General features: G+C 47.5%; 1 protein-coding gene across 1 annotated transcript in view; it reads left to right on the top strand.

Moving 5' to 3' along the window:
* Window positions 1-11,163, top strand: part of LOC149997520 (heparan sulfate glucosamine 3-O-sulfotransferase 3B1) — a 38,924-nt gene extending 27,761 nt beyond the window's left edge. Inside the window, exon 2 of the mRNA XM_090292061.1 lies at window positions 7,315-11,163. Coding sequence (XP_090148187.1) covers window positions 7,315-7,933 — 619 coding nt within the window. The 3' untranslated portion in view covers window positions 7,934-11,163. The remainder of the gene's footprint in view (window positions 1-7,314) is intronic.
* The last annotated feature ends 1,159 nt before the right edge of the window (window positions 11,164-12,322 follow it).

Raw genomic sequence — 12,322 nt, 5'->3', positions numbered from 1 at the left:
CTGACTACAGTTGCCAGGAAGCAAAATCCCGACGGATGGAGAAGATGCTCTTGAGAATGACAGCTTTGTACGTTACTGTCAGAGGAGGAGGAGGAGGCCTGAGGACAGTTATATGAAATCCATTGGTGATAGAGCCGGGAGGAGGGACAAAGTGGAGTAGGGGTGTCTTCGAGACGGAATAAGGGTCTGCTCCCGGTGCTGTCCACCGCGGGGATTTGGGCAGATGATAGTGACATTACCCACCGCCATAGAACTCCTCTGCGCCCTGCCTGCTCGCCACGCCTCTCTCCGAATCCCTGGGATGCCAGTGCTTCTGAGTTTTGCTGCTGGTATTGTTTTGTTGGGTTTATAGGATCCTAAAAAAAAAGCACTTGTTTTACCTTTTTTAAAAGAGTCATCCTTATTTCCTAAACACATGGTTTTGTGTTCCATGATTCTGCTATTTGTAAAGATCTTTCCTCGTTGCACTTTTATTTGGGCTCTGCGGACAAGCCAAAGATGGTGTGGCATCTCCGTTTCCCGGTCTGAGCCCTTGGGAGTCCCACGGGGCAGCTTATCAGAGTGGGCAGAGCATTGCAGCCTCCTCTGCTACGTGACGGGACGGGGCTCTGAGGCCTGGGAAGTCTGGAGTGTGGCCAGGGAGACACACCAACTAGAAGCAGAACTAGAAGTGGGGAACTCACAGAACTTTCATGAAGACAACTTTTTTTTAAGCCACAGTAAATAATTCTATGTAAATGTTTTAAAGTAACTATTGACCATTTTTCTCATTTCAATCTATTTTCCTTAAAACAGTATCAAAACAAGGATTTGGGCAGCTTCTGGCTATTTGTAAGGAAATTTGTCCTGTGAAAATAGCTTGCTTTAAAATTTTTGTTGAAATAGCACAAGGGAGAGATTTTGGACCCATGAAACTATATGTATGCATTTGTCAAAAATAATAGAACTGGAACCAAAAAGGATTATTTACTATCTAGGAGTATAGTAGGTTACAAAGTAGTTTTCTAAAAAGAAAACAAAATCTCTGTAGTCCAGAAAATGTGGGATATTTCTGCAACCAAGCAAGGAAGTCATTCTCCCAGAGCGGGAGGGAAGAGCGATGGCCCAGTGTTTCTCCGGCTCTTTCCAGTTTCCTCAGTTGAAGTGGGAGACGGGCCCACGCAGCCAGCGTGGCCTGCAGCTCGGGCTCCTCCTGAAGAGCATCCCCGTCCATCATCTGTTCTGCATACATGTCTCAGCGTCTGCCTGGCTGTGGTGGGTTAGGTCACACCCATTTACGTCATCCCGTTTCTTGTGTATTTTGCCAGTTCAAATCAACAAGTTCAGCTGCTGGACCCCAGGAGCAGGCACGCCACCCGCCACCCGGGGAAGGGAAGAAGCAGGAAAAGAAAATTAGGGCAACGTTTGCTACTGAAGAACATCACAATCAGAGGACGTTTTAGATTTTCTCTGGTTCATTTGAATTTCCTACTCACTTAGGCCTGAAGTTTGTATTTAACGTGCTGCTTCCAGCATCACACGTAAGGGCTGCACGGAGACTTGAGGGGTTCAGCTTGGACGGTGCTGCTCCAAAGCCCTGGGACAGCCAGGCCCCTGTAGGGAGTGTGACTCTGCAGGTCATTGGCTCATGTCCTCAGCTCACTTCTCACCTTCGGCAAAGGCACAGGGGAGGGGGAGCTCTGCGGCCTGAGGCTGGGGCTTCTAAATCCTCCATCAGCCCAGGCCATTCTCTCTCTCTACCCTGCCCCAAAAGATCAGAAAAGAGGAAAAGGTCCGAACGGTCATTTTTGGCATTAACTCACCTTAGTTTCATGGGATTTTTTTAAAAAATGGTTTTAGTTTCATTTTAAGCCAAAGGCTCTGGCAGAAGCATAAATCAGACGGTCCAGCCCTCACACTATTCCTTACCTGCGCATCTTCCTTCCTTCTGTTTATGCTGATGTTATCTTAACGTTTGATGATGAAAGAATTAGCTGCATCTGTGAGCCTCTCATTATCACGGAAGTACAGACGGCCTTATCGTCCTTGCAAGTTCCTTCGGTTTGCCTCGTTGTTTTGCTGGTAGCTCGATTCATGTTTGATAGCTCTCTGTGCGTGTGCGCGCGTGCGTGTGCGCGGGTGCTCCCATGTAAAGACAACAAACACCCTTTTCCTCTCTTCTCATTGAGCCTGACTGCGTTTGGCTTATTCGGTTGTGTTATCTGTTCTCTGCAGTTGGCACACCACTGGGGTGTCCCCCTCGCTCACTCTGGGACATGGGCTGCTTTCAGCTGACAGAGTATGACCTTTCCTCCGTAGGCTTAACTCTAGTCCTTTGACCCAAATAATAAGCCTTAGATTAGCTGAACAACTTTTAGTTTCATGTACAACATTGTTTTCTCAATTCTTCCACCACGATGGTGTCTCCTCTTAGGTGGCTCTGGACATCGTGGAATAAATGACTGAAGTCCCTGACAGATAGCACAGGTGATGATTTCCGATCCTGGCTGCGCATTGCATCCTCTAACGGCTCTGTGTCGGGGCCTCACCCACGCTGGCATGGCTCAGTTGGTCTGGGGCAAGGCCCAGGCATTTAATTCAAAATACCCTGGAATTCCAAGGTGTAACCAGGGGCGAGACCCACTGCCACAGAGGTGGCCCATCCCTTCCTTGTGAATATCCTCAAACCCACCAAAGGCCTGAAAGATCCCTTCCAAACCCTCTTGGTTCTCAGGGTCCTGCTCTATGGCCCTGCTCTTTGAGATCTGGTGTTCCAGAAAGTCCCCTGGGCTTGTCACCCCCAGGCTGAGATGGAGGACGACACTGTCTCACCCCGTAGGTCTCACTGAAGAAGGGGAAGCTTTCTGTAGCAACTCCTGCATGCTGGTTAGTACCTCCTAGTCTTGTCCTAGGGGTTGCTTCTCAGGCGGGTGAGCACGCATCTTCTTCAGGCTTGCCCCAGAGGTACTATCCAGCCCCAGTGGCTTCACAGGCACCTATTAGTCATGTGTGCCAGGTGCCAAAGAGGTGTCCCTTCCTGCCCACCTGGTAAAGAGGGGTAGAGGCCGGGGTCAGGGGCACTGGAGAAAGGACTGCTGTGGGGGTGGCTGAGTTTCCAGGCCCCGCGGAATGCAGGAGCATGGGGACCTAAGAGGGCTCATGTTCCGAAGTCTGACTCACTTTTAAACAATTATGATCATAGCTACCTAATTCTAGCACTGAAATACCTATTGTTAAGGTCCTAATCTATGAACAAGAGAAATAAAATAGAGAGAAGTATTCAAAGAGAGGACAGGTGCTGTGTACTCTTCGTTTCGTTACGAAGAAACACGGGAGGTTGAGGAAGAGGGCTGTGGCAGATGGGGGGGAAGCATCCCACGGCTGAGTCGAGGTCCCAGCTCTTGACATGCAGGCCAGTGACTGCCTCAAAGCAAGTCACTCTCTCTTCCTTAGCCTCAGTTTCTTCATAAGTTGGGAACTGTAATACCTTGCTCAAAGGCTTGTTGTGAGGGGCGAAATCAGATAACGTCTGTGAAAATTCCTCTGCAAGTCCCAGCACTATATAATTATTAGCCGGGACTATCAGGTTCAGAAATTGGCTCTCATAATGAGCAGCTCAATTATCCTGCAGCCTCCGTCGCTCAGGATGCTCCCCTGGGGCGGGACCCATTGCCGGACGGGCATGCAAGGACCCACGTGTGTGGTCTTGCCCTCGGCCACGTCCTCAGACTCTCTTCTCTGAGTCCCTGCTGTGCTCAGAGAGATTTTGAGTGTGAGGACAGGAGAGTGTGGCCAGTAAAGGGAGGACAAGATGGAAGTGGCCTCGGGAAGAAGATAGAAAGGAGTTGCTCCAGGACCAGGGGTGGGGGCGGGGCTGGTGGGAGAAGAGTAGCTGACAGGGACAAAGGGGACTTGCCTGTGACTGTCTGGAAGGTGCTGGTCCAGGAGCTGTCCACACACTTCTCTGTCCTGTGCCCCCCACGGGGGTGCGCTAAGGAGAGGCTGGCTCTGTCTGAGCCTCATACCCGAGTAGGGGAGGAAGAATAATTTTCCCTCTACCCTTCTGGATTCTTGACTGAGGTCCCCATGTAGTAAAAGATAGATTAATAGGAAAAAGATGAATATAACTTGTATTCCTCCTGTATATGTGGGAGAGACCCAAGAAACTGAGCACTCCTTCAAATAGCCCAAACCACCACATTCAATACCATCTCCAGCTAAAGACAAAAGACAGAAGTTGGGGGTGGGGGGAGGCCAGTTGTGGGAGGTGACCACAGAAAACATAATAAGCAGGGTAAGGTTGTTATTGCAGGTTTCAGTCTATGCCTCCTCCATTGAGGAGATTTCTAAAGATTTAGTCATGTCTTCTGCCTGGTGCAGAGAGCAGACCCTTACAAATGGAGACTTCCATTACGAATGGAAATGTCTCTTACAAAATGATAACTTTTACTTGGGTTTTCAGAGCTTTTCCTAGGTCTACTGTTTCTTAAACATAATCAGCCTAAAATAATCCTTATGCCAAAGAGACATATTTTGGGGTGGCATATCCTGTTCCACTTCATGTGCCACAGAAGCACCCCAGGGCAGCCAGCAGAGAGAGCTCAGGAGGCATTGCCGAAACGGTGCCAAACCTAGGGTGCCTCTCGCCACCAGCCCCCCGTTGACTTGTCCAGGCACTCTGAGGGGACAGTGGCCATGGGGCCTGCAGTGGACAAGGGCTGAGAAGCCTCCGTGTCACAGTAGTGCTTCCCTGGCCATCAGTGTGATGATGGAGGAAAGTGCCGAGGCCTCTGAGTGCGAACACAGACCGTCCTGGGGAGAGGGGTCCCCTGGAGCTGGTACCCAGAAGGACCTGGGTGGCCAGCGGGCAGTCAAGCACAGGAAATCTGCCCACAACTCAGCGAGTCTCTGTGGCTGAGGAAGCTTTGCCTCCAGACTGGAGGCCAGGGAGGCTCTCCCATGTCTTTTTTTACCCACCCTTTGTTGTGGTTTCTTACTCACAATGGCTCATTTAGCTGTTCTGTCCAGTCCCCACCAAGCTTTTCCTTAAGGACGCGGGGGAAGCACAGGCAGCAAAGGTTCAGAAGGGGTTCTGGAGCCCAGGAAGGCTGAGGGCAGCGCCCAGTGTCCTTGCCTTCCCCATTGCCCCTGGGGGGGGGGGGGCGCATGAGTGACCCTTGCGCGAGCCTTGCTCCCTTACTTCTTGCCAAGATCCTGTCAACAGATCATTGAGAACATTTTCTAGCACCAGCTAACTAGCTACCAGGCTTGGTACCAAGGTTAGGTTCATAGTCCCCTCGAAAACCCTCAACAGTGGTCACCAACCATTGTTTTTCTCATGGTTCAAATGAAAAATCTGAGGTATGGACAGGTTAAGTGACCTGTGACCACACAGCTCTCACGCCCTAATCAAGGGGGATGCTGGGTCAGGTGAACCCTCTGAGGACAGACCCAAACCCACCCCTCAGCAATGGCTTTAGACAGCTTTGGGGGTTGAGTTTCCTTCAATTGTGGTGCTAGCATTTTAATTGAGTATTAAACTCTCGTAGACTGTCCAGTTGCAAATGGCTTAACATGAGGAAATAAATGTGGACTTTATCTGAATTGACCTGCTTTTGAGTGAAATGCAAAATAAGTTGAGAGTGGAGACTCTCCTTAATCCTCCATCCCATTAGCCTGATGGCAGGGCAGCGTTAATCTAAGTAGTTAATGAGCAAAGTGGGTCAATCCAGCTTAAGCTAAAGCCAAGGCAGCGGGAAGGAGTGCTATCCAGGGAGTTGTCTTAGATGGTGGGTGCAAAATGAGTGTATAGCATCATTTCCATAAATGTGCTCAATAAAGGAGTTGAGTCTCCATAGATTAGGAGTGGCTTGAAGCTGGACATTTAGACTGTCCTGCTGAGAGGTAAATATTTGCTCAACAATGATGTGGAAATTGCCTACCTTTCTTCCTTCCTTCCTTCAATTCCTGGCCCCAGATAGGAATCATTCAGGAATCTCTATCCCATAGCTAATGGAAAATTGTATATTTGAGACTACAACTGAGTGTCCAGTTAGTTAACGCATCTCCTTTGGATGTATACATGAGCTTATGCTCAACTTTGCTCCTACCATGTGCTATAAACTATCAAACACTATAATAATGATTGTCAGGCATGTTCAAAGCATGTTATGATCATTAATTGTTTTAATGCTTATTAAACTCACATGAGGTAGGTATTAACATCTTCATTTTTACAGATGAGGGAAAGAAGCCCAGAAAGGTTGAGCAAGTTGTTCAAGGTAACACAGCTTATAAATGGCAGAGCTGGGATTTGAACCCAGGCAGTCTAACTGCCAAGCCCAAATTCCTTAACTGATAAGCCAAACTGCTTTGATTTTATAAACCTCATAACAACTGAACAAAGTAGGTGGAATTATTCCCATTTCACGTATTAGGATGCTGAGGCTCAGAGAGTAAATAGAGCACAGTCTCACATCATTGAGTCTTATTTTTTTATTGCTAATTGCTGCCACGAAACTGCATTTTGGTCCAGTTGTAATGGCCTGAACATATTGTAGGTTGTAACAATTTTGTCTACATACTTTTGCTTAAATTAATGCTGTACTAGACCTCACACAAGTGCTTTTGTTTGTTTTTAATGGCATCTATAGTATTTTTGGAAGTTCCTAGAGTTGTGTCTGGAGACTTTCTTCTTGGCAAGTTTGTATCAGCCTAGGCTTCACCTGATTTCAAACAGTGTTTTGGCCTCTGCTGCTGTGTTTCCTCCAGGTATGCACTTCAGAGGAAGGGTGTTTTGTCACTGGTCACTGTGTGGAAGCCAGAACAGCCTGGCTGGCCCAGGGGGACACGTGCCCACGGCACAGTTGGCCAGGCTTCCTGAGCATCTGAAGGCAGGCTAGTGAGGGCGGTGGGCGGAGAACTCTGGGGGCCCAGGTGCCGTTAATGAGGAAAGGCACACACCCAGAGGCCGCAGACCTTTGGTTCTGACATCAGATGTCTGGGACCTTGTGGAAGCAGGATACCCTGAAAAATCAGGGAGAGACCACACCAAAGGATCTTAGAGAAACCCGTATCCTACTCTTCACCTTGTAGAAAGGTGCCTTTACATTTCAGGTAGATAGTGTCTGGCCTCCAAATTTTAGATGATACATTAATGTACCTTTCAGCTAAAAAATTCTGCTTGCTTTTTTTTTTTTTTTTTTTTTTTTTCATATTTCAACAACTGTTCCCAGGGAAGAGGGAGCCAGCCGCGGTTAGAAGTGCTGACATTGAAAGGCGTGGCCGAAGAGGCATCACCTTCTGACTCGCCTTTGGTTTGTTTTCTTTCCTCAGGGACCTGATGCCCAGAACCCTGGACGGGCAGATCACCATGGAGAAGACGCCCAGTTACTTTGTCACCCGGGAGGCCCCCGCGCGCATCTCGGCCATGTCCAAGGACACCAAGCTCATCGTGGTGGTGCGGGACCCGGTGACCAGAGCCATCTCGGACTACACGCAGACGCTCTCCAAGCGGCCCGACATCCCCACCTTCGAGAGCTTGACGTTCAAAAACAGAACCACGGGCCTCATCGACACGTCGTGGAGCGCCATCCAGATCGGCATCTACGCCAAGCACCTGGAGCACTGGCTGCGCCACTTCCCCATCGGCCAGATGCTCTTCGTGAGCGGGGAGCGGCTCATCAGCGACCCGGCCGGCGAGCTGGGCCGCGTGCAGGACTTCCTGGGCCTCAAGAGGATCATCACCGACAAGCACTTCTACTTCAACAAGACCAAGGGCTTCCCCTGCCTGAAGAAGGCCGAGGGCAGCAGCAAACCCCACTGCCTGGGCAAGACCAAGGGCAGGACCCACCCCGAGATCGACCGCGAGGTGGTGCAGAGACTGCGCGACTTCTACCGGCCCTTCAACCTCAAGTTCTACCAGATGACCGGGCACGACTTTGGCTGGGATTGAAGGCACCCGGACTCTGTTGCTTACCACGTGGCTTATATATTGAGAGAGAGTATATGTATGTAAAATGTACAGAAATATATTTTATAATAATTTATTTTTAATTCGTAAGCAATTAATTCACTAAGCTGCCTAGCCGCACTCTTTAGAGAGTTAGCTTCATAATCTGTTAACATTCCAAAGTGTTTAAGTCTAATATGTTCTTTTCCTCACTATTGATGGTGCTTCCATTTCCCTCCCTACCCATTCTATTTAAGAAGAAGAAAAGCACAACTTGAGATTTTTGTTACGGGTACGCAGCCTTCGATCGCTGTCTGCATTCACTTGCCGTTTCCTTGCGTGCTGGGTCTCCCATTCCAGCTTCCATTTCTCTTCCCGCATGTGTGCCCTGTGGGAGCACTGGCTGCCCCAGCGGCGCTGCACTCGGACAGTGAGGCCTCGTGCAGCAGCTTCCTCGTCCACGTCCCCGTGATGCCATGTCCGAGGACGGGGACCCCAGGCCACCCGCTAGGTTCTCCCATGTGAGGGAATCGCCGCCTCGGCAGGGACTCCCACATCCTTTCAGAGTCTGCGTGCCAGGGTCCGTTTACTCCAGATTTTGAGTCTGAAGGATGGCCCTGCATCCTCTTTGCCCTAGTCTCTGGTTCATTAACCAGCTTGATGTGTATGCAAATGTTAGTCCCCTTCTTCCAAGTCACATGACGCTTGGGTGCTGCTTTAGAGATAAAGACAGTCTCTTCTATTTTGCATGAGAGCACACCAGGCTCCATTCTCCACTTCCGCTCTGACACACCAAAGATTCCTTAGGCGAGCAGAGCCATAGGCACAAACCAAGGAGGCCGGTGTGGGGACCCAAAGGGCTCAGGTACATCCCGGCTGTCAGCGCCTGCCGAGGTGCTGTCAGGCACGGGGCCAGCCGGGTAGGGCTGACAGCCTCAATGGACGAAGAGAGAAGGACGCTCAGAAGGACGGGCAGCCTGGCAGAGGAAGGGAATCCTTGACCCCTTGCTTGATGTCTGGAACCCCTCTCCTTGGAATTCGGGGCTCACCTCAGATGGGCGGTATGGTCTGTTGTAGCAAGCAGCCAAGCAGCCAAAACAAGCAGTGGCCGTAGGAAGGCCAGGCTGGGAAAGCTGGCCCCATGTTGCCTGTGAGCACTTGAGCCAGACACTTGCCCAGCTGTTGCTTGACTTAGCTGACTCCTGGCAGAAGGGTTGCCAGAATTGTTGCTGCCGATGCAGAATGCTCTCCCCATACCTCTCTGTTCAGAGAGCAGTTGGGGATCTCTCATGATGACTAGCTAATAGCAATTGGGTAGCCACATACCAGTATCACATAACAACATACTCACTTTATACTCAGTTTTCTAAACCAGAATGCTTCTACCATAAAAGAGTCATTACTTGAGTTATACATTATTTGAGGCATTTGTGGGAAGATATACATGTTGTCATAAAGGCTGGGTTGTGGTACTTACAAAGGACACTTTTGTATGTTGCAAGGAATAACTTGCCTGAGAGAGTAAAAAAAATTATAAGAAGAGAAAAAATAATTCATCTTTAGAGACTGATCAGAGATGTCACTGGTCTTTGAGTGATGTCTTGCTGATGGTCTGGTTTGTATTTGCCCACAAGTTCTAGCCCAGATCTAGCTAGGTCATGCTTAGCAGCACAACTTATCCTGTAGGTGCCGGGTAGGAGGACAGGGCTCGCGGGCTTTGTGCATGTTCTCTTCACGGCCTAGCTTTGTCACTGCCCCCACCAAGTGGTGTAGAACCTGCACTTGAAGTCCTGCCGTAATCATAGCTCGATTCTCCCCTCTTGCTGCTTGGGTATCACCTTTTCAGTGACAGCATCAAGTAAAAGTCAGTATTCACGACATCACCTCATTCTATCCTGTTCGCTTTCCAGCCACTCTCATTATCTAAACAGCTCGTGATGCAGAATTGTGGTAAAGTTCACGGCTGGGGGGTGGGGGTGGGGTTGCAACAAAGCAGTTGGGAAACAAGGATGAACTATTCCTTCTCCTTCAAGTCCCTGCCCTCCTTCCAAGCTGGACAATTTTTGGTTACTTTGTTCCCTGCCTTAAAACTGAAACAGGAAACTTTCAGATAGAAGGAGGATCATTTAGTCATAAACACTGAAGTGAGTCAAGATTCTATTCTGGGTCAAATCCTTGAATCCAAACAGATGCTGATAATAAGCACTGAAGGACTAGAGCAAGTTTTCTACATAAAAGAAAAAAAAAATCAAACTTCCTGTACATCTCTTCACAGGGATTCGCTAGCTTACAGTTCCTGATTGATCCCAACACAGCATCTGCCCCAATGCTACATTCCATCATGTGACAGTCATTACAGGGCCTGAGCTCGTATGTCTTCCTCCTGGAGAAGTTAGGCAACACATCAAATTAAGCGTTGGGTTTCTTCCTGTTCTAGCAGTCTGCAAGGCCACCAGCTTAACTTTTCGCTGCTGGGAGACAGACACCATTTCATGCTTTGGCAATCTGTCCTAGCATATGTTCCTTTCAGTTCACAGGAAAAGCTCCGAGAGTCATGGGAATACTTTATTTCTCTCAGTTTTGTTTTCTTTCTCATTAAAAACAAAAATATTAACAAAAAAATGGAGGATTTTGTTTTTCTCTACTCCATGCTTTCTTTGAGGTGTTTGTATAGTAGCCTGTTAACTTGGTAGCTGGTTACCTGCAAAGGTATGTAGGTGTAGTGACTTAATTGGATGAAGGAGGAGGAGAAATTGCCTACTCATGAGATTCTTTTCGAAAGTCATTTTGAGTGACAGATAGACTTCAGACCTTTGGAGAAACCGTGTCAGACCCTGCCGGGGTATTTTCATAAGAAAGGAAAATGGGAGGCTCCATTTAATATGTATCTAAAATGCTGACAGAGGTCAATGTCATTTTTCTTTTCAGTTTATCAATAAGGATGGTCAATAAAACTTAAAAGTGTGGTTAGATTTTTTTTATCACTTTTATAACATTAATTTATGACTGAGTTTCATTCAGCCTCGTAATCTGAAATACTGTGCAAATTCGAGCAGTGTGTCTTCTATAACCTGGATGTTAGACTAGCCAATATGTACAAAAAATTAAATCAAGTATTTTGTCCTATGTATAACACAAATTAATTTTACACAGAAAAAGACGTTTCTAGGAAAATGAAATTCTGGTAATTGATGCTATTTCTTTGTATGAACAAATAAAATATATTTTACCAACTTGTGCCTACTTGTGCTTTCTTTTGTGTTGCAGACCAACAAGGAAGTGATACTTTATTCAATAACTAATCGCATGCATACACATACCATACACACACCACACAAAGGCATTCTGTGTGCAGGTTGATCTTTCAGATTGTAAAGGGTCCAATCCAAAATCCAACTAATCCACCAACATTTGAGGTCAATTTTTATAAATGATGGAAGGAAACGGCGGAGAGGCCTCTGCTCCTTGGGGGAGCATAGCTCCCCCTAGAGGAAGTGCTGTGCATTACATGATTCCGAGAACGTGCTGCTGTGTGCTGCAGCTGGGGCAGTGCTGGATTCTGACCAGAGCGGGGCATGTGTCACGACAGGTGTGACGTAAGCAGGGCACTAATGACTGGGTGATTTGGACAAGGGTAGCCTTCCTGGCTCACATTTGCACAGAAGTCTCTTGTCAGTTATTGAGAGGTCCTTATCCTTGAGACAGAGTAGAAAAGGCCTACACAGCAGGGCATTTCTGGATCTCCATCCTGTCTCAAATGACCCTCTGTTTTCTTTCGACTTAGCACACTACCTGCATATCATTTACTATTTTAGACACTTCACTCCTTCATTTAATTAAAAAATTTTTTTTCAGTTGAGGTTTATTTTATTTTGTTACACTTCTGGTTGAGTTTTAAAACTAGCTGACACCAAATGAATAAATGTTCGAACCAAAAAGTTCTGGCTTAAACAAAAACACTTTATTGAGGTGTGATTGGCAAACAAGAATGCACATATTTAATGCATGTAACTTGATGAGATTGGAGATAAGTATACACCCGTAACACTGTCACTGTAATCAACATAATCATATCCGTTACCTCCAAATGTTTTTTTCTGCCTCCTTGTTTTTGTGGTAAGAACACAATATAAGATTTTCCCTCTTAGCTAACTTTTAATATATTATCATTAACTACAGGCATGAAGGTGTGCAGTAGGTCCCTAGTGTTACAGAACCCCTGGGCTGCTCCAATTGAAAACAAACCCACGGGCTCTTTAGTTAGGGGTCCGATTTCCTGCCACCAGAAGTACAACTCTTAGTACTTCAGTTGAGTGACAAGAAAATTGTTTATTTAACAGTTACACATATCCTTGCCTCCCCCCTACCAAACCTAGCCAGTTTTAGGGAGGT

This window comes from Furipterus horrens, unplaced genomic scaffold, assembly GCF_987537825.1.
Source record: "Furipterus horrens unplaced genomic scaffold, mFurHor1.1.pri manual_scaffold_11, whole genome shotgun sequence".
Classification (NCBI taxonomy): Eukaryota; Metazoa; Chordata; class Mammalia; order Chiroptera; family Furipteridae; genus Furipterus; species Furipterus horrens.
The sequence above is the reverse complement of the archived record's forward strand: the minus strand, read 5'-3'. Positions and strand labels throughout refer to the sequence as shown.